A 22,677-nucleotide genomic window follows, 5' to 3' on the forward strand; every position below is an offset into this window, starting at 1 on the left:
AGAGGGAGGTTGCTTTCTTGGTTACAACAGGGTTCAAAAACTGCATTCTCAAAAGTCTTTTCTACCACTTAACCAACTAGAACTCCAAAGAAATTTCCACACTAAGTAATTACGAGAGACCAGGCTTTACTATGTAGTACCACTTTTAAAGCTTTTGATGAAGTTATTTATTACAAAGAATGGAAATTCTTTGAGACCATAGAATTGTGTCTATCTCCATCTCAAGCATATACTGTATTTTCATCCTTTCCTTGTTTTTGTTTTCATCATTTCCAGCTTGTTATCAATTATGCATGTTAGATAAGCAAAAGTGTAAAAAACAAATCCATACACTGGGCCCGGTATGATTGCCTAGCAGCTAAACTCTTCACCTCGAAAGCACCTGGATCCCACATGGGTGCCGGTTCTATTCCCGGCAGCCCCATTTCCCATCCAGCTCCCTGCTTGTGGCCTGGGAAAGCAGTCGAGGACAGCCCGAAGCCTTGGGACTCTGCACCCACGTGGGAGACCTGGAAGAAGCTCCTGGCTCCTGGCTTTGGATCGGTGTAGGTCCAGCCATTACAGTAACTTGGGGAGTGAATCAGCAGACGGAAGATCTTCCTGTCTCTCCTCCCCTCTGTATATCTGACTTTGCAATAAAAATTAATAAATCTTTAAAAAACCCAATATACTACGATCAACGAAAATACGCTTAACAGTAACTTTATGTAATAGGTTGACTAATGAATGCTTATGAAATTATACATTTTTAAAAAAATCTCTTTGGAAAAGTATTTTGAGTCCCAAGCAACTTGTTTACAGACATGTCTAGGAGGATGCAAGGGCCGAGGCCTATAGTAGCAGGTCTGCGTGTATTTCTAACAGTCAGTTTGAAAACAAAGGGAAGTTCTCCAGGGCAGTGAGTCTATCTTATCAAGTGTAGGTCTGTTTACCCTCTGTGTCTCCTTACCTCATCAATTAGTTTCCTGGCATTTGCGATAGTATAATCACCAGCAAATAACACCACTAAGCATGATTCATCGCTATTCTTCTGCCTCTGACCCCGGGTTACTGGAACAATGCTTCTGTTAGCTTCTGTGGAAATGCGGACAGCTTTGAGCTCTTCAGTCGTAGGTACAGGAACGTAGTCCTGAACCACAGCATCTTCTGGAAGAAGGGTCCAGTTGAGCTCTCCTGACTCAGGTGTAAAGTCATGAATGTTACTCCAGGTATTATTGAAGATACTTAGCCCTGCATCTTTGAACTGAAAAGCTAATTCAGGGTAGTACCACTGGAAACAGCCAAACTTGATATTTGTGGAGGATTCAATGATGGGTTGAGTGGCACAACACAGAAAGACTTCCAGCTTTCTACAATCACGCACACGAAATTGCTGGCAGGCTAATACACATTTGCAATCTCTGCAGTTTCGGAAAAACACACTGCCTTTCACCGGTCCCAGGAAAATGACACAGTTAGTACAGTCATCAATGGTAATTGTAGCGGAGTGATCAAAAATGTAGATGTTACAGTTCTCACAGTCTTGAATGACAAACTGTTGTCCTGCCACCTTTCCAGGTAAGCGACCTACTGTTTCATCCTTCAGTCCATTGAATATGTATTCTTTTAGATCAACCTGTAGGGATAAAAGACAGACTTTGAGTATTATTAATATTACCTGGCAAATATGAATTAAGTGCCTTCTGGGTGCCAGGCACACTTCTTGGTGCTCAAACTTTAGTTTCTTATCTCACTGACTTTGCTTCATAGCAAGACAGTGAACAGGAAAATATTATTCTCCCAAAAGAGAAAAGGCAGAAGGGGGTAAAAAGTGAACAGACATATTCACAGAATACAATATGTGAATACTGGATCCTGTTTCAAACATAATAATTCTAAAAACACTAATTTGAAAGGCAGTTAGAGTGAACGAGTGAACCAGTGTGAGACAGAAAGATTTTCCATTCCCTGGTTCACTCCCCAAGTGGCGACTCTGGCCAGGACTAAGCCAGGTTGAAGCCTGGAGCTTGGAAGTTCATCTGAGTCTCAGGTTGATGCAGGGGCCCAGGTACTTAGGCCATCTTCTACTGATTCCCCAAGCACATTAGTCTGAAGTTGACTCTTAAGTGGAACAACCAGGACTCAAATTGTACTCTTAGGGATTCTGGCATCACAGACAGCAGCTTAACCCGTTGTACAAGTGCCTGCCCTGCCTACTTAAAATTTTTAAAGTACTGCAAAATAACTATTGTTAAGAAGTAATCACGGGGCCCAAAGAAGTAGCCTAGTGACTAAAGTCCTTGCCTTTTATGCACCGGGATCCCATATGGGTGCCAGTTCTAATCCTGGCAGCCCTGCTTCCCATCCAGCTCCCTGCTTGTGGCCTGGGAAAGCAGTTGAGGATGGACCAAAGCCTTGGGACGCTGCATGCATGTGGGAGACCCAGAAGCGGCTCCAGGCTCCTAGCTTCGGATAGGCTCAGTTCCGGCCATTGCGGTTACTTGGGGAGTGAATCATTGCATGGAAGATCTTCCTCTCTGTCTCTCCTCTTCTCTGTATATCTAACTTTCCAATAAAAATAAACAAATCTTTATTAAAAAAAGAAATCACAATCAACATCACACTGTATTTTAAAGAAATCACAAAAATGGGATGCAGAAAAAACAATGTTTTAAAGGAAAACTATAACTGAAATAACTACTAAAGATTGTCAAAATTCATGAGTTAAATGTTATTTTTAAAATAATTTGTTTTCATTTGAAAGGCAGACTTACACAGAAGGAGAGACAGAAAGATCTTCCATCTGCTGGTTCACCTGAAATGGCTGCAATGCCTGGAGCTGAGACGATCCTCAGCTAGGAGCCAGGAGCTTCCTCTAGACCTCCCACATGGTTACAAGGGTCCAAAGACTTGACATCCTCCTCTGCTTTCCCAGGCCATAAACAAAGAACTGGATGGTAAGGGAAGCAGCTGGACCTTGAATTGGTGCCCATATGGGATCCCAGCACTACAGACAGAAGATTATCCTGTTGAGCCACTGCAACAGTCCCTAAATATTCATCTTAATGAAAATGCTGATTGTCTGATTTAATCAGTTTATGCTGTTAACATGTGTCAAAATATTGCATTGTGCCTTTTAAAAACATTCAAGTTAAAAAAGAAAAAAAGCAAGTATTACATCCACAAAAGAATTCAATGAAAAATTAAGACGAATTCATGGAAAATAGAACCAAAGATAAATAGTAGAGATTAATGATTCAGAAATCAATAAATAATATAGAACAGAAACAAAGTCCCAGACAGGGTTATTTGGAGAAAAAAAAAAACAAAATAGGTACAACTCTGCAAAGAAAGAAAATGTGAACAATAGTATGAATGAAGAGTGGATAGATACATAGTACAGGCTAAAGAAGCATATAGGGCAGCATTTGGTGCAGAGGTCAAGATGCTGTTTGGGGTGGTCATGTTCCCTTATGGGAGTGCCTGGCTTCAAGCACTGGCTCCACTTCTGACTCCAGCTTCCTGATGCTGTATACTGTAGGAGACAGCAGGTGATGGCTCAGGCACTTGGGTCCCTGCCATCCATGTGAGAAACTTGGATCGAGTTCCTGACTCCTGGCCTAGGACTGGGCCAGCCCTGGCTGCTGCGGGCATTGGATGAATTGACTAACAGATGGAACATCTCTGTCTCTGCCTTCCAAATAAAAAAAAATTAAGAGACGATGATAACAACTATATATTCTCGAAAGATTTTATCCAAGAAATGAACAAATTACTTTAAAAATAACTACCACAACTGACTCAAGGGAAAAAAAATTACAAAGCTTAAGTAAAACTGCGGATTTTGGACTATCTCAGAGTTTGAGATTTAGGGATACCCAAAGAGTAAAATTTATGCAAATATTCCAAAATATTCTTGGGACTTTTGGTCCCAAGCATTTCAGATAAGGTATATTCAACCGACAGGAAACTGACAAGGCAGCAGCACCTGTTGGCATATGTGTAGACTGGATCATGGGGTGAGTCATAGAAGTTGTGGTCCAACCTTGGAAAACATGTATTGGGACTGGGCCTCCTTGACTGCTGATGCCTATGCAGTGGACAGCATACCTAGATGCACACGGGGGACATGACAGCTAGCTCATTTAGGCCTGCAGAGGATGTTGAGTGCCATGTGAGAAGATGGAGAGCGGAACAGGTTGGACAGCTCTCTTGGGCAAGCTTTGGCAGTAAGTGTCTGGGTAAGTGGATGCACATTGGTCAGCCAATGGACCTTGAAAGAATTTTCTCTACCTTGGAGCAAGGAAACCAACAGCACCTCAGAACTCTCAAAACCACTCAAGCAATACCCTCAGAATGTTCTACTCTACATTGGGGTTTCTAAGATGACATGAAGTGGACATCCCCCATCCCCAGGTGCAGCTGGGAGTGGTTCCCTCTCTCTAGATAAAGGAGAAAGGGGAAGAAAGGGAAAATCGGAAGCATTTGTTCCACCTACCTTCTCCTATGCTTTAACCCTCCCCACCCTAATCACTGGTCTTCGTGGACATGCATCCTTGTCAACTATGTAAACAACATCAAAAATAAAATTCAAATTAAAAAAAAAGTTTATGGAGGACTGGGCATTTAACCTAGTGGCTAAACTGAGGGATAACATGGTTGCATCTCATGTAGGTTGCATGGATTCTGGGTTTGATTCCCATCTCCCAATTCCAGCTTCCTGCTAATGCAGACCCTGGGAGGCAGTGATGATGGCTCAGGCGATTGGGTTCCTGCCACCCACCTGGGAAATGGGGAATGAGTTCTTTACCCCTAGCTTTAGCTGGCAAGGTAATCATGGGCATTTGGGAGTAAGCCAGTTAATGAAAGGTCTGTGTGTGTCTCAAATATTTTAATTAGTGAAGAACAGATTTTAAAGATAAGTTTTTTATTTTTCAATTTTTAGTTTCATTTATTTGGAAGCCAGAGAGAGGGAGAATATAAGTGTATACTTGTTTATCTATCTATTTGTTTTGTATTTTGCATCCAGGTTGCCTTACATCAGAGAGCATGTATTTGTCCCTGATTGGCTTATTTCATTGACCATAAAAATACAGGGGTAAGGGGGATAGAGAAGGAAAAGGAAGGGATGGTGGGAAGCCATATACCCACAAAGCTATATAATGGAAAATAATAATTTTAAAAAGAAGGAAAGGCAAAGACCTTCCATTTGCTAGTTCATTCCCCAAATGATATTGGCATAAAAAAAATTGAAACCCATGCATACATGAGGTCTTTAAACAGTTCATGGAGAATATCCTGTGGCATAGTGAGTTAAGCCACCACCTAAATCCCATATGGGTGGCAGTTCATGTCCCAGCTGCTCCACTTCTGATCCAACTCCCTGCTTATGGACTGGTAAAAGCAGCGGAGGATGGTCTTTCCTCCTCTCTGTATGTCCGGCTTTCCAATAATAATAAATATATCTTTAAAAAAAATTACCACAAAATGAATCAAAGAGCCTAAATCTAAGGCCAAAAGCTATAAAGCTTCTTGAAAACAGTGCAGGAACTCTTCATAATCTTGGCTAGGCAAATATTTCCTAGAAATGAAATTAAAAATGTAATCCATAAAACAAACCAAAAAGCCAAAAATTAGACTTTTACCGAAAGTGAAAATGTCTGCTTTACAAAAGACACTGTTAGGACAAGTAATTAATTGGGAAGAATACCTGGAAAACATGCATATAACAAAGAAATTGTATTCAAGATATACAAAGAACTCAGAAAAATCAGAAATAAGAATATAAATGGGGGCTGGAGATGTGGTACAATGGGTTAAGCTGCTACTTGCAATGCTAGCATTCCATATGGGTGCTGGTTGGAGATCCAGCTGCTCCAGATTCCTGCTAAGTGTTAAGTGCTTGGGCCCTGCTGAAGCTCCTAGCTCCTGCCTTTGGCCTGGCCCAGACCTGGCTGCTAAGGCCACTTAGACAGGAAATCAGTAGATGGAAGAGCTCTCTCACTCCTCTATCTCTGAAACTCTACTTTTCAAATAAGTAAATACATCTTTAAAAAAGAAAAAACAATGACATAATAAAAATGGGAAAATATTTGACTTAGCAATTCACCAGTTACACAAATCAGAAACAAGCACGGGAAATATGGTCAACATCACTAACCATAAGAGAGATTAAAATTAACTCACAATGAAATTTCATTATATACCCATTTTTAATTATTTATTTATTGTAAAGGTATTTATTTATTTTTATTGGAAAGGCAAAATTACAAAGAGAAGGAGAGACAGAGAGAAAGATCTTCCATTTGCTGGTTCACTTCTCAAATGGCCACAGTGGCCAGAACTGAGCTGACTCAACGTCAGGATCCAGGAGCTTCCTCCAGGTCTCCCACACAGTTGCAGGGTCCCAAGGCTTTGGGCCATCCTTGACTGCTTTCCCAAGCCACAAGCAAATAGCTAGATGGGAAACTGAGCAGCTAAGACTTGAACTGGCTCCCATAAGAGATGCTGAATGTAGAGGCTTAGCCTGTTATGTCACTGCATTGGCACAAAGATTTATTTTTTTTAAAGATTTGTTATTATTATTGGAAAGCTGGATATACAGAGAGGAGAAGAGACAGAGAGGAAGATCTTCCATCCAATGTTTCACTCCCCAAGTGAGCCGCAACGGGCCGGTGCTTTGCCGATCCGATGCTGGACACCAGGAACCTCTTCCGGGTCTCCCACTTGGGTGCAGGGTCCCAAGGCTTTGGGCCGTCCTCGACTGCTTTCCCAGGCCACAAGCAGGGAGCTGGATGGGAAGTGGAGCTGCCGGGATTAGAACCGGCGACCATATGGGATCCCAGTGCGTTCAAGGCGAGGACTTTAGCCGTTAGGCCACGCCGCCGGGCCCACAAAGATTTATTTTTTAAAGGCAGAGTTACAGAGACAGAGGAAGAGACAAAAATTTTCCATCCACTGATTCATTCCCAATACAGCCACAATGGAGAGTGGGTGCTTCAAACTACCTTACATCATCTTCCAGTGCTTTCCCAGGAACATTAGCAAAGAGCTAGACTAGAAGTAGAGCAGCCAGGACACCAGGACACAAACTGGTGCCCATAAGGGATGCTGATGTCATAAGCAATGGCTTAATTCACTGTGCCACAACACCTGCCCCGTTATACACCTATAAAAATGGCTAAATTTTTAAAATTTGATAATACTGAGATGAATGGAAAGGTGCAGCTAGGTCTTTTATATATAACTGGTGGGCAAAACGGAATAGGCACTTTGAAAAATAATTTGGAAGTTTTTGTTTTTAGAGATTTATTTTTACTGGAAAGGCAGATATACAGAGAGGAGGAGAGACAGAGACGAAGATGTTCCGTCCAATGATTCACTTCCCAAGTGCTCCCAATGGTCAGTGCTGAGCTGATCCAATGCCAGGAGTGGAGTAGCTGGGACATGAACAGGAGCCCATATGGGATCCTGGTGCATGCAAGGTGAGGATTTAGCCACTAGGCTACCACATTTGAAATACCAGGCCCACTGGCAGTTTCGTAGAAACTTTTAATATACAATTTCAAAATGACTCAGTAATCCAACTTAAGTATTGAACATTCAAGTGAAATGTTCAAACACTGGATGAAAATGTTCATTGTAGCATTATTCATAATCACTAACACTGGAAACACCCCAAGTGCTCTTCAGCTGGTAAATGCGTAAACACCCTGCCACACCTATAAAATGAAATACTAGTCAGCAGTGCTTGGCCTTGTATGCACCAAGATCCCATATGGGCGCCGGTTCTAATCCTGGCAGCTCCACTTCCCATCCAGCTCCCTGCTTACGGCTTGGGAAACCAGTCGAGGATGGCCCAATGCTTTGGGACCCTGCACCCGCATGGGAGACCCAGGGAGGCTCCTGGCTTCTGGCTTCATTTCTCTGTTATACACACCGGCTGTTGCAGTCAACTGGGGAGTGAATCAGTGGATGGAAGATCTTCCTCTCCGTCTCTCCTCCTCTCTGTATATCTGACTTTGCAATAAGAATAAAATAAATACATATTTTTAAAAATTCCATGCTTCTATGCACATTCTGAAGTACCCACAGAACAGCTTACCATGTTGCTAAACATATAAACATTAAATGCAACTGGGAAATTTTATGACTGTAAAGAATTTTCCAAATCATCTTCATCTCAGGGATCTTTGTTTTTCAAAATTTGCCTGTATGCTAGCACTGCTTACCTGCCCTTACGAGCTGTTCAAATAATGAGAGAAATGGAGGGAATCTTAGCAAATAAGGGCTCAAAAGGCAAAATTACTTTACCAGTGAGGTGCAGTTAGGCACCAATTATAAGTTAAAACCCGCTCCCAGGCACTTTTCCTCCCTGTGCTTTGCTTCCTTTATCAGCACTTCACCGGGTGAAGAAATGAGGACTCTCCCTCACTGCTGATGGCAATGCAACATTGTGCAGTTTGATTTTTGCCACTTCCTCTAAAAGCTAAGCACAGTTACTATGTGAGCCTATACATCAGCTCCTAGGTATATAACAAAGAGAAATGAAAAATATGCCCAAAAACCTGTAAATAAGTGTTGAGACTAGTATTATCAACAGTAGCTAGAAAGTAGAAACAATCCAGTCATCAATGGATAAATAAAATGCAGTATACCTATATGATGGAATATTATTAAGTAGTGAAAAGAAGTAAAGATGCATGCTATAATAAGGATGAAACTCAAAAACATGCTTTGAGCGCAGCCAGTCACAAAATGCTACATACTGTGATTTTATTGATAGGAAATGTCAAAAATAGGCAAATCTAGAGAGACAGAAAATAAACTTATGTTTTTGTTTTTTTTTAAAGATTTATTTTTATTTGTATTACAAAGTCAGATATACAGAGAGGAGGAGAGTCAGAGAGGAAGATCTTCCTTCTGATGATTCACTCCCCAAGTGAGCCGCAACGGCCGGTACGCACCGATCTGAAGCCAGGAACCAGGAACCTCTTCTGGGTCTCCCACATGGGTGCAGGGTCCCAAAGCTTTGGGTCGTCCTCGACTGCTTTCCCAGGCCACAAGCAGGGAGCTGGATGGGAAGTGGAGCTGCCGGGATTAGAACCAGCACCCATAGGGATCCCGGCACGTTCAAGGCGAGGACTTAAGCCACTAGGCCATGCCGCTGGGCCCAGAAAATAAACTTATGTTTTCCAGGAATGGGGGAAAGAGGAATAGATGGGAGCTACTACTGAGTACAAGGATTCATTTTTTTCAGGGATGAAAATGTTCTATAATTAGATAGTTGTAAAAATTATGAACTTAAAAAAAAGATGATTTAGTTGAAAGAGAGATGGAGACTGGCCTCCCATCCTACACTGGTTCACTCCCCCAAATACCTGCAACAGCAAGGGCGGAGCCAGGCCAAAGGCAGGAACTCGACCACATGCTGCAACATAGGTACTAGGGACCTAGCTGTTTGTGCCATCTTGTTAACTTCACAGGCGTATTAGCAGGAAGCTATATCAGAAGCACAGTAGCCAGGACTTGAACCTGGCATTCTGGTACAGGATGCAGGCATCCTAAGTAGCAATTTAACCTGCCATGTCACAATCCCTGCCATCAACTGTATACATGGGTGAATTTAATGACATATCTAAAAAAGGCTATTCCTTAAGAACTAGTATTTCCTTTAAACAATGTAACCTCAATTTAGAGGATGTAAAACATTGAGACAGATTCTTTGACAAGTCTCCCATCAAGTGATCTCCCTGCTCCCTGGACCTGGGTGAGCATCTGTGAGCATCTGTGAGCATCTCCACAAGCAGAATGTGGCAAGAAGTAAGGCTTCCACTTTCTTAAGTAAAATTAAGTGATGCAAGAACACACTTAAGAAGCTAGTGAAGGCCTGGCATGGTAGCCTAGCAGCTAAAGTCCTCGCCTTGAACGTGTCGGGATCCCATATGGGTGCTGGTTCTAATCCCGGTTGCCTTACTTCCCATCCAGCTCCCTGCTTGTGGCCTGGGAAAGCAGTCAAGAACGGCCCAAAGCCTTGGGACCCTGCAACTGTGTGGGAAACCCAGAAGAAGCTCCTGGCTCCTGGCTTCGGTGCAGCTCCAGCTGTTGCAGTCACTTGGGGAGTGAATCAATGGACAGAAGATCTTCCCTTTCCGTCTCTCCTCCTCTCTGTATATCTGACTTTGCAATAAAAAAAATCTTTAAAAAATAAAAAGAAGCTAGTCAGGAGCAAGCAAGCAATTACCCTAGTAGTTAAGATACCCATGCTTCCCATCAGCCAATCTGTGTTCTTTATTGGCTCCAGACTCCTGCTAGCAGACTCTAGGAGACACAGACAGTGGCTCCACTGGCTGGCTCCATGTCACTTTTGTGAATTAAGTTCCTAGCTCGTGGCTTTGACCCCAACTCGATCTTTCTCATTCTGAGCATTTGAAGAGTGAACAAGCAGATGAGGGCTCGCTTGCTCTCTCTCTGCCTCTCTCCTTCAGAAACAGACTTTTAAGGAGAAGCTACTTATGTGTGTAATATACATACACACACACATATATATACAGCTTCTGCCAGCCTCTTAGAATGCTTGCTCTTGGAACCCAGCCCTTATACTGGAGAAAGCTGGGGCTGCAGACAGGCAGCTGGCCCTTAGTCTCTGCTGATCTCTCAGCCAAAAGCCAGCATCAACCTGCCAGCCAGCTAAGTGGTTAAGCCATCTTGAAAGCAGATCCTTCAGCTGGCACTCAACCTGCTACAACTGATGCCACATGAAGCAGAGCGAACCCGGCTGAGCCTCACACAAACTGCAGAGTTGTGAACAAAATACATACATACAGTTGTCTAAAACTGTTAAGTTCTGGGATGGTTTGCTACACAGCAATGGATAACTAGAAAATCTTCCACGGTTAAAACAAAACAAAACAAAAAACGAACACTAGCCTCCTCCTCAGTGCAGATACACCTCACTGTAGTGAGTCACCATCCAGTTATCTGAATGTTTTAACACAGAGATCAGCTCTTCACAAGTTTCCCCCTCCACGGATGAACAACTCTGGGGGGTTGTCATCTGTCTTATATCAGTTTTGTCCTGCACAACCTTGGGTTCAATTTCTGTCCTCAGAGAGGATGACTACTGTCCAACCCCTCTTTTTCAGGATACGTTTTTACCTTGCTAAATCACCGACAGGTCTTGAGCATTGCCCCACTTCATAGGCAAGGACTATGAAATGTACAAGTTGGCTGCTTTGCCCAGTTAGACAACAGCCACCTGAGTTTCTGATGTGGAGTTTTTATTTAACATTATTTCTATCAAATATGAATAAATGTAACAACTGCGAGATCCATTGTTCATCTTTATGACATAATTTTTTTTATTTACACCATCGTTGTTTACAGAAGGAATCCTCATTTCTATCATCCAGGAGGAGGAGTGTTAGCATGTATAACAGCAAATGAAAGCTACTTTTCTGTACCTCCCATTTGCACATTATCTGCATCTAAATGTTTCTTGTTTTAACTTCAAAAAAATCCAATAAGCTCCTGGAGGGTGGGGAGGAATCTGACGATTTTGAGTTTTCTAACTATGCGAGGCAGCATAGAGATGGATATCAAGGATAAAAGCATTTCTTTCCAAATGATTTAAACACAGATCTTACAAGCCAAAAATATTTTCCATCACATCAGTGTAGTAGATGTATAATCAGCTTTTTTTCTCTTTCAAAGTCAGCAGCAACAGAAAATGAATTTCCACTGTTGACTACAGTATGTCGGTTGTCATGACAACACTCACTCCCAAACATTCTTTCTAATTGAGACCATTTCACTTCACCTCATTCCCCTAAGACTGACCCAATTATACACCTCAAAACCCCAAACCCAGGGGACGCCCCTCAATAAAGATACTCCGATTACACCTAAGGAAAAAATTTAAATACCACTTTTCCTAATTTCGAGGGAACTTTTTAAACAACTCATTTTGCTTTTATACCAAGAGTAGTACAAGTTGAATAGTCATTGTCTGATGTAACTTTTAAAGCTGTACATTACTGAAGCCTAACATTTTAAAACAAACCATTTCTGTTATATACATGCAATGTATCTCACTTATAACAGTGCCTGGGAGTAGTGTCAAAAACTGTTTCTTGTAAGTTCCAAATAGTGCTCTATAAATCAAAGTTTTCTACAGGCTCGTTGGGGGGGGGAGGGGAATGCTTAGATGCTGGAGTCTGCTGTTATTTCGCCAAAGAGCAAAAGAAAAAAAAAATCACAGAACACATCTATTTATCTAAAAGAAGGATTAACAAGGGATTGCAACTAACCCAAGCATTATGATTAACTGTAAGACAATTTATTATGAAAACAATGAGTCAGGGGAGACAAGACTGCTACTCTAAATAAAAGCATTTTATTTGAAATATGATTTCAAAACTGAAAGCTCAAATGAAAATAAAATATGACTTTCTTTCAATTTAAGCACTGTCAGAAAGCCTAAAGGCTGAAGAAATCTTCTAAAACCCACCTACCAACAAACTTAAAAAGATGGTTGTAATCTTTCTGTCAATTACAAGACATCACAGCACTTCCCCTTCCTATAGAAGGTTCATTTAGCTAGAAAATTGATCAAGAGTTTACCTTCTATTATACACACATTCAAAAGCATGAGCTGATTTTTTTTTTATATTGACATTATCAAGTGCTGGCTACTGAGGAAGAGTAAGAGAATTAAAATACCACATCACACAAGTAGGGTCTGAGAACCAAGGACGGGAAGACAGGGCTCACTGTGAAAACAAAACACTTTCCAGCTCTTACATCTGACATCGTTTGGAGAAACAAGTGTATAGGAATAAAAACTGCTGGAGACTGGAACTCACCCAGAAAGGTCTATGATATCAAAGCATTAAGGAGAAAACTGCTATAATGTAGTTTGGGGGGGGTGTAAAGATCTGGTACCAAGCAAGGAGTTAACTATTCTTAACATTTACTAAAGTAAATTTCTCACTTTTAAAGTAAGTTCATCAAAGCATTTTGCTAAGCACAAATGCAGAACTTTGGAGAAAGCGGAAGCGTTATGAAACGTAGGACTAGGTGTGTTCTGTCCAAGACCAGCGGATGTGTTCAGACCTTTTTGTGTTCTGCCTCTTTGGGTTTACAAAAGTAAAAATAAGGCCATTTTCATTGATGTTAAGCAATAGTAAACTACTGCCAGGCTCACGCGGGTTCCTTTCACCTTACAGTCCTAACACGCATTCCAAGACTCACTCGATTTTCAGCATTCCTTCCGGGTAACTAGCAGAGGAGGAAGAGCAAAGCTGGACATTAACCTTAGAAACTGTGCAAATTCGCCCAAGGCACCAGGCAAAAGGAAACACAGCCGCAGAACACCAGCTGCGAAAGAGATGAGAATCGGTCCCAAGTGTAAACCTGACCACTGGGCAAAAAAGCCGGCTGGTGTTGCCGGTCCAAAGAAGTGATTTGAGATTCAAGGCATTCTCGGCTTCTTCCCTCCTCCCTCATTCTAAGACGGGAAGTCAGCAACAGTCAGGGTATGGGGCAGGGGGGAATGTCCCAGGGGTCCATTTAGTTGGAACAAAACTCAAAAGTCCCTTGCAGCCCTCTTGGGCGTCTTCTCTGGCACCCTACTTCAGGCCCCCCTCTATCCTAGAAGTGGTGCCCGCCGTCGAGAGAGGTCGGGCTAGACTGCAGCTGGATGCCCTCCTCCCCAACACTGCACGGTCCTAAGGGACCCCCCACCGGATGGCTACAAGACTGGTGTTACCTTCTCACGCTGGTCCCAGCTGTACTGCTTTGGCCGCTCCTCCTCGTTCGCGGGTCGCGACTCCTTCTCAGTGTTTCTTCTCTTGGAGAAGAAGCAACCCATGGTCCCGGCCCCGTGGACCTAACAGGTTGGTAAACTCAGCTCAGGAACTTCGGGAGGTGTGCCGTGACGCCCTGACGTCCTGGCCCCACAGCTCCTGTGGACGCAGCCCAGGGGAGGCACCCAGCGCTCCGCAGCCTCACTTGGCCCGCCAGGCCCAACACCCCCCTTCTCCTTTTCCCCGTCGTCTCCCGGACTACCCACCGCAGCCAATGACCGCTCAGTACTCATTGAGCCAATCAGAACACCGTGTGTAGCTCGCCGCCACCTATGAAAAGAGGCCGACGTACTCACACACCAATTCACGCTAGACTCTCTTGCGTCAGCTCCCAGCGGCAGAGCCGACTGTCTCGGGCGCACGCACAGAGGGCTCCGCCCCCAGCTCAGTTTCGTCCCGCCTCCTTTGACCCCCTCCCGCCCCGCTTCTTCGGCGTCCGGAGCTCCTCCTCACCTCTCCTCGGACTCGGTCGGGTTTGCAGACTGTCGGAAGGCTGAGCTCAGCATCAGGGTATTTTTGACTGTTTCCAAGTTCCAGTCGTGGGCGGGATGCCTAATCAACCGACACATTTGTCTTAGGATGCAAATTGTGAGGAAGCAAGAATTCCTGGTGCTCTGAAATTCGTGTTCTCACGCCTCTTCTCTTATCACTCCCTTGGCCGTTCCTACATTCTGTTGCAAAGTTTGACCTCTAGTCTTCCCCCACAACCTCCTCCACCGTCTTCTTAGCTTTCTTGATAGTTCCAGGTATCGCTCTGAAGGTCCACAAGTACTTCATAAAATAGCTGCGTGTTGTCTCCCTGCTAGAATTGCGAATTTCTTTCCTGGCCTAAGTCTATGCTAAGTGCTCAATAAAACAGTTGTGAAAGGACTACGTGACTGAGTGCCTGTGCAATAGGGAAGGGTGCATGCACAACCTTTCCCCTATTCATTCTCAAAAAGTGACCAAACTGGAGTGGGGGAAGGGGAAGCATCTGGTATCATGCTAAGGCTCTTTCCAAAGTGTTTATAGTCTACTTGTCAGCATAAGCGTTCCCGTACAGGTGATTGGATCCAGTTCTAAGCAGATGGTACAAGATTTGTCTAAAAATATTTTCAAAATATGAATATAGACATCAGATATTTACATCTATACACTTTTGATTTTTACTACAAGATGCATGTATTGCTTATGTAACAGAAATTGTGAATTGTTTAAAGCACAATATTTTGATATCCTGCTAGGACATCGAATGCAGATTAGTTTACGTTCAAATTTGGCTATCTTTTTGCTTTCTTGTAGTTACATCTAATGCGTATTTTACATGAGCTTTTCACTTAAGTATTAAGAATGTTCCTCTTTTCACTTCCTGTCTTCTATTGCACAGTTAGGAAAAACAGTATATGTGCTTATCTTAGAGATTTCTGTAAATTTAAGTTTCAGATCTTAGGCAATAGAATCTTTGCCCAGTGCACACATTTTCTTTCAAGTAGCATGATAGCTTCATCTGAGGATGTTTTTGAATATGATCCTCTTCTATATGCGTGGAATATTAAAAACTGTGACCACCAGGGCAGGTGTTTGGCCTAAGGACATGACTGCAATGTGTATGGATCTCATATCAGAGTACCCAGGTGGCTCCAGCTCCAGTGTCCTGCTAACGCACACCCCAGGAGGCAGTGGTGATGGCTCAAGTGATTGGATTCCCGCCACCCTCCTGGGAGACCTGGGTGGAGTTCCCAGCTCCTGGCTTGTGGGCATTTGCAGAGTGAACCAGCAGATTGGAGCTCTTTTTATGTCTCTCTCCTTTCTCTCCCTCTGCCTCTCAAATCAATGAAGACATTAATAATAATAATAATAATAATAATAATAATAATAATAACCTTTGTCCACAACCTAATGTGGCAAAGGAAACAGAGATGCAAGAAGGGAAGGGATTCTGTGTGTTCCTCTTTAATTCTTTTGTAATGATGAATTACTACTTCAACCTTCTGAGGCCCGTGGAACTCTATCCCACTGTGATGTTGTTAATGAACAGTGATTACTCTTAATGAGCAAATAACTAAATAAAACTAGTTTTAGAGAAACAATCTCTGAATTTTTTTTTCAAAGAATCCATTAAAGAGAGACTCTAACCTTAAACAAAATCCAACAGTGATCTTTTCAGGGACTCTTTCCAAAAATTGATTGACTTATATTTATTTGAAAGGCAAATGCATAGAGAATAAGAGAGGCAGCCCAATACAAAGTGAAGGCTTACATCTGCTGGTTCACTCCCAAATGCCCCAAACAGCTAATTAATGTGGGACTGCTCTGAAGCCAAGAGCCAGGAACTTCATCTAGGTGGGTGGCAGGGGCCCAAGGAGTACATATTTGCATATTAGCAGTAAGCTAGAATCAGAATTAGAGCTGGGACTTGAATATAGGTACTCTGATACGGGACGTGGGTGTCCCAAACCTGCCATCATCCCTGACCAAAAATAAAATATGGGAAAATTAAATTAAAAATTTTAAACTGGGGACCAGAACTCCTGAGAGCAGAGCTAACTTTAGTGCACTCTCTTACTTTTTCTGTCTTTCTTTTCTCCATCTCTGACTGCACCCCCCCCCCCCCCCGTGAGTTCTCATTAGCACTCCTTCCTGTAAAACAGCTCTCTACTTACTCATCAGCTTCCTCATGGCTGACAACAGCTATCCCACCTGATGCCAGGTGGCCTTTCTGGCCATGCGCATGCTGTAGTACCTTTATATCTTAGTTCATGCGCGTCAATGGAGATAAGTTGATACTTTGCTGATCAGTTAGTCATAGATTGGCTGTTGATGAGCTGCATTTCTGGCTTAATTGCGGTAGCTACAGGAATGAATTCCATATTAAAAGCCCGGGTGGAGAGCAGGTCTTGCAAAAGGCATGTCTGCTAACAGCTTTGACTTGACATTGTCCAGGCAGAAGTTGGTTGTTCCTTCTGCCTGTACTACTTCTCCTGCTGCTTATACTCTTATGACTTCTGTGTTCGTTAACATTGAACTGGAAATGTTAACTGGAAACAAACTCCAGAAATGGTTCTGGGCCCTCTGTGGCTTGACCATGGAGGTGGCATACTGATTTCTCAGAGGACAGTCCTGGAGGAATGTATGTCCACAACATGAATAAATCACCCCCTCCTCGGCAGTAGGGTTGGAGAATTCCCCGTGCTTGAGGTGAGCTAACATATCCTTGCTCGGTCTGCACTCACCTAAGGAAATTCTCAGCAAGTGAAGGAGGAGGGAAGGAGAGGGAGGTTGCGGTCACCTGTCACTGTGTGACGAACTATCAGAAACGTACTGGCTTAAAGCAACAATTACTATTTTACTCCCGAATCTGCTTTTCAGGCAGGGTTTGATCCTCGGGGGTCCCTCTAGTTTGGACCAGGACTCGAGGTGTCACATCCACGCCAAGAACTTTGGGATACAGGGGATGCAGAGGCGAGATGAACCAATGCACTCTGTATATCTGACTTTCCAATAAAAATAAAAATCTTTAAAATTTATTTATTTTTATTGGAAAAGTAAATTTATGGAGAGAAGGAGAAACAAAGGATGGAAGCCAAGATGATCCGAGCTGAGCTGATCCGAAGCCAGGAGCTTCTTCCGGGTCTCTCACATGGGTTCAGGGCTCTAAGGCTTTGGACCATCCTCCATTGCTTTCCAAGGCCACAAGCAGGGAGCTGGATCAGAAGTGGAGCAGCCGAGACATGAACCAGCAGCCATATGGGATGCCAGCACTTGAAGGTGGAGGATTAGGCAACTGAGCCATCTCTTCGGCCCCTAGGGTGCAAGTTTTCATCCCAAGTACAATTAGCCAGCTTCTCATTGTGTTATGAACTTACAGTTCAAGATGTACAACAGCATGTTGGACAGAGTGTGGGAAGAATGAAACACCTGTAGGGACAGTCATTTGGTCCTTTAGGGTCCTTAGCTTCTGTACAGAATTTGTTGATGAGATAATGGTGTGCCAGATACTGTTCTGGAGTCTAAGCATTTAACAATTAACTCCCCAAACAACCTCTTGGTCTCGTGGATTTTTTTTAAAAAGATTAATTAATTTGAAAGGCAGAGTCACAGAAGGAAAGAGAGAAGGAGATGGAGAAATCTTCCACCCATGGACCCACGCCCTAAATGACCACAGCAGTTGAGGCCCAAGACAGGATTTGGGAGCTCCTTTCGGGTCTCCCAGGTGGGTGCAGGATACACAACGGGCAGCCACAAAAGCTGATAACAGGCTTCTGTTACTCCTCTGAAGTATTTCTGCAACTTCCTTTGGGCCTTACATTGTTTCCAAAGGGGAAAAAAAAAGCTGACTTTTAATTATTTTTTAAAAAGGCTTTTTTTTTAAGATGAAATTATTCATAAAGACGACTTTATAGAAAACTAAAAAACAACAAAGTAGAGTCCAAGGGGTGAACCAAAGACTTTCATGTAAACTAAAATGATCACGGGATTTGGTTCCATGGAGGCTGTTAGATGCCTGGACAAGAGCAGTGTTGGTGTCTAAGTGTCTCACTGGAACGCATTCAGGAAATATGGAGAGGGGTGGCCTTGTGCTACAGCAAGCTCAGACAATGCTTACAATGCTGGCATCCCATGTCAGAGCGTCGGTTTGAGTTCTGGCTGCTTTGCTTCAGCTCACTGCTTATTATGCTCCTGGGAGGCAGCAAGGAGGCTCAAGGGCTTGGAATCCTGCCATCCACATGGGGGACCCAGACGGTGTTCCAGGCTCCTAGCTTCAGCCTAGCGCAGCCCTGGCTGTTGCAGGCATATGAAGCTGAACTACTGGATAGAAGAGGCTCTCCCCCCTACCTGCCCCATTTTATCACTCTGCAATTCAAATAAACAAATAATTCTTTAAAAAGAGAGAGGGATTGAGAGGAAATAAAGTGCAACAGTGAGTACAGAATGGAAAAGTTAAAGTTTATTTTTTATGAACACATACTGTGTTCTGCCTATGTATCAGGTGGTATCCTAAATATTTATTATGTATTAATCTTTGTTAATTCACTCAATAGGAACTTTTTGTAGGAAAAAATGGATAATGTCCATCTCCTAGATTATTTGAATGATACCTGAATTCCATGTTAATTCGTAATTCGTTAAGTGATCATGAAACGTTTGATGATTTAACTTTGTAAGTAGGCTCTGGTGTTATATAAAATCTATGGTACTTTGCTATCTTGTTTTGCAGGGCTGTTTTTGAAAATGCAATTATGTCGCTCCGACGGCCTCTAAGGGATAAATTATACCACTTGTTAATATCTAAGGGACTGTGCTTGAAGGTAAGACGGAAAAATAATGCATCTGATTAATTAATAACATGACCCATCTACATGTTTTTAGCACTTGGACTGCAGTAATGATCCTAGCGCCTTGACTACCAGCACTTGCTCGCACTTGTTGTCAAAAACAAAGCAGAGTCTTGCTGAAGCTTGCAGAGGAAATGATAAATAGAAAATGTCTTTTCCTTTGCAAAACATTAACCTAATGCCCCCAGGAACTTGTCTTCCCTCCAATCACAGTAGTACATCTTGACAGAAGCAGATAAACGAGGTCAGCTAAAGAGGAAGCCCTTGACAGATGACATAGTCGGGAAATCAACGGGGCACTTTCCGAGGCAGAATTAACTGAGATCCCAACTGCACCATCTATGTTGGAACAATGAAGTCAAGACCGAGAAACCATAATCAAAAGATCTCTGATCCTTTATAACCAGGCTTCTGAAACAGAATCACCTCATTGTTGTAATAAGTAGAGCAAAACAAAATCCTGCGTCCCTGTTTTTAAGGAGTAAGAGGTCTATATGTCAGTTTACACACGTTTACCAATTCTGATTATTCACACTACATTCTTAATAAATTTGCCTATTTACTCCCTTGCTCATACATCCAGCTTTTGATTCAAATATTCAACATATTTTTTTTAACCCTGGGGATATAAGAATGGCCAAAGTATGGTCATTGCTGTTCTTATAGAGTGTGCAGTCTAAAGAGAAAAATATACACTCAATTGCAAGACGGTGTAGTCATGATTAGTGTTATTACTAACACATGTTGTGTTCTGCCTATGTGGTAGGTGCTATCCTAAATGCTTATTATATATTAATATTTGTGAATTCACACATTAGTCTGATATATGTGCTATCTTTAGTCCAAAGTCGAAGGTAAGGAAAATAAAAGCAGGAGAGTGTTGGTAACTTAACCAAGGCCACATACTTTGGCCAACCCCAAGGGCTGTCTGTCTTACTCCAAGCTCAATACAACAGCATTTGACCCCAGAACTTGGGTAAGGCTTGCAGCACTGGGGAGTTTTAACAAGAGGTGGGGGTTAGAGAGGTGACCAGGGATCAGGACATCACAGGCTTTTCAAGGCCTTGCTGAATCTAGGAGTTTTCCCTATGACCTTGAAGGCAATGTAATAACACTTATTTATAACCTTGTAACAATTCACTCTACAATTTAGGGGTCTAAAACAAGTACTATTTAATGATTCCCAATTCTGTGAGTTGAGAATTTGGAGAAGGCTCATCTAGGCCAATTTAGCTTCTCTCCACCAGCTGGGGTGAATTCACAAGACGTGAAGGCTCCTAGATGGCCTCTTTAAAAAAAAGACTTATTATTTTTTATTTTTATTGGAAAGTCAGATCTACAGAGACAAGTAGAGAAAGATCTTTCATCTGTTGGTTCGCTCCCCAGTTGGCCGCAACGAACAGAGCTGAGCTGATCCGAAGCCAGGAACCTCTTCCAGGTCTCCCACACAGGTGCAGGGTCCCAAGGCTTTGGGCCGTCCTCGACTGCTTTCCCAGGCCACAAGCAGGGAGCTGGATGGGAAGTGGAGCAGCCAGGACATGAACTGGCACTTATGTGGGATGCCGGTGCTTGCACGTATCAATGGAGCCATCCTGCCAGGCACAGTATGACAATGTTTTAAGAAGGGGTGTCACATGTAGTAAGGAACAGGGAGGTGACAGGAGTCACTGGGGTGACCAATGAGGTAGCCTGAATCGGGAAAGTCTTCCAGCGCTGATTGATGGCCAGGGTCACCCAGGCAGCTAACGAGAAAGGCAGATTTGCAGAGTTCTACTGAATCCTAATCTCTAGAAGTTTTAAAACATGCATTTTGTAATTTCCTTTCTGCCAAGAGATGTTCGGCCACTCATTCATGCTAGGTACCATTCTGCGCTCTGGGGGATGAAGTGGTAGAAGAGATATACACAGTTAGTTGTTCTCTCTCAGGAGCAAAGAGTGAATTGGAGAACTTTGAGAAAATTAATAACCAAAGAAACAAGTAAATACATTTTATAGGGCTTTGTGCCAATATTGTCCTTTTCAAAAGGAAACACAATGAAATACCATGAAAGTGTAATAAATACTTGAGAGAACAGGTGGAGATGGAGAGAATGGATAAGTACATGAAAGTTATTTATCATGGAATTGCTTGTGACAGTATCAGAGGGTTCAAAAGAAGCTTCATTGGGGCAGATGCTGTGGTACAGTGAGTGAAGCTGACGCTTGGGTCACCCACATCCATATTGGGGTGCCCGGTTCAACTTCTGGCTCCTCCACTTCCCGTGCAGCTTCCTGCGAAGGCACACTCTGGGAGGCAGCAGCTGATCCTGCGAGAACTTGGGTTCCCTCCAGCCACTTGATAAGCCCTCTTGGAGTTCCTGTTTCAGCCTGGCCTAGCCCCAGCTGCGGTGGGCATTCAGGAAGTGAGCCAGAGCATGCAAAATCTCTCTGTCTCCTCCCCATTAATCAGCGTTTCAAATAAATAGAGGCATAAATTAATCATTTTTTAAAACCAACCTTATTGAGGGTAATTTGGTGATGATAAACTGCACCCATGTGAAGTATGCAATTCAATAACTTGGCAGGAATCATACCCCTTTCTTCCATTGCCAATTCCCAAGTGACCCTGTCACTGAAGATCATCTTGTAGTCCTCAGAATTTCAAATAAATAGAACCATCCAGCAAGTAAGAACACTAGGCTTTGAAAGAACCCAATTGAACGGCCGTGGTTGTGCTTTGTGGGACATTTTTGTACTGAAAGACTACCCAGTTGTGTGCAGGCAGCAAGATTTTGTGTAGTAATCTGAAATTATTTATCAAAAATATTGCTTGATGGAATAGGCATGGTGCAGAACAATGTGTATGGTGTGCTACCATTTATATAACATGGGGGAAAAAAGAAAATCAAATCAAATCCTTGTGTTTGCTGATCTATGCACAGGCCAAAACTTTAAAAAAAAAAAAAAGCTAATAACCTAGGCTACCTCATGGCAAGAAAACTGAGTCTCCGCGAGTGGAGAGCCAGAAGGGGGCTTTTCACTACAACACTGTGTTCCTTGTGAATTTTGTAGAGTGTGAATTTAATGCTGTCTCAGTGTGTGCTGCTATAGCAAAAATACTGGATACCAGAGAATCATAAAGAGCACGAATTAGCTTCTTACAGTTCTGGAAGCTGGAAAGGCCAACATCAAGATGCTGGTCTCTTCCCCTGGCTTGATGTCGGTTGGCCGTTATCCATCCCTGGGTAACAGAGTGGCTGGGAGGCTGGGTATGGGCTCTCCACTTATCTGTCCCCTCTCCCCAGAAATGGCAAGAAGAGACAAAGGCTGGAAACAATGTTCACGCCCACTTTTCCTTAACCCTTGATCCATCCCACTCTGATCAGCTACGTTAACATCATCTAAAATTTAAAATGAATTTTAAAAATCTTAAAAAAAAAAAAAACCTTGAAAGACGCTGGCCTTGGCGCCTGGTGAAGGCTGCATTCTGCTTGCAAGATGGTGCCTAGTTGCTGCGCCCTCACATGCAGAAGGTGGAA

General features: G+C 42.9%; 1 protein-coding gene across 1 annotated transcript in view; it reads right to left on the minus strand.

The window, feature by feature from the left end:
- The window catches only part of RP2 (RP2 activator of ARL3 GTPase), a 44,440-nt gene extending 30,530 nt beyond the window's left edge, over window positions 1–13,910 (minus strand). Inside the window, exons 1-2 of the mRNA XM_004587869.3 lie at window positions 13,748–13,910; window positions 950–1,615 (exon numbers count right to left, since the gene is read on the minus strand). Coding sequence (XP_004587926.2) covers window positions 950–1,615; window positions 13,748–13,849 — 768 coding nt within the window. The 5' untranslated portion in view covers window positions 13,850–13,910. The remainder of the gene's footprint in view (window positions 1–949; window positions 1,616–13,747) is intronic.
- Between the last annotated feature and the right edge of the window lie 8,767 nt (window positions 13,911–22,677).

This window comes from Ochotona princeps, chromosome X, assembly GCF_030435755.1.
Source record: "Ochotona princeps isolate mOchPri1 chromosome X, mOchPri1.hap1, whole genome shotgun sequence".
Classification (NCBI taxonomy): Eukaryota; Metazoa; Chordata; class Mammalia; order Lagomorpha; family Ochotonidae; genus Ochotona; species Ochotona princeps.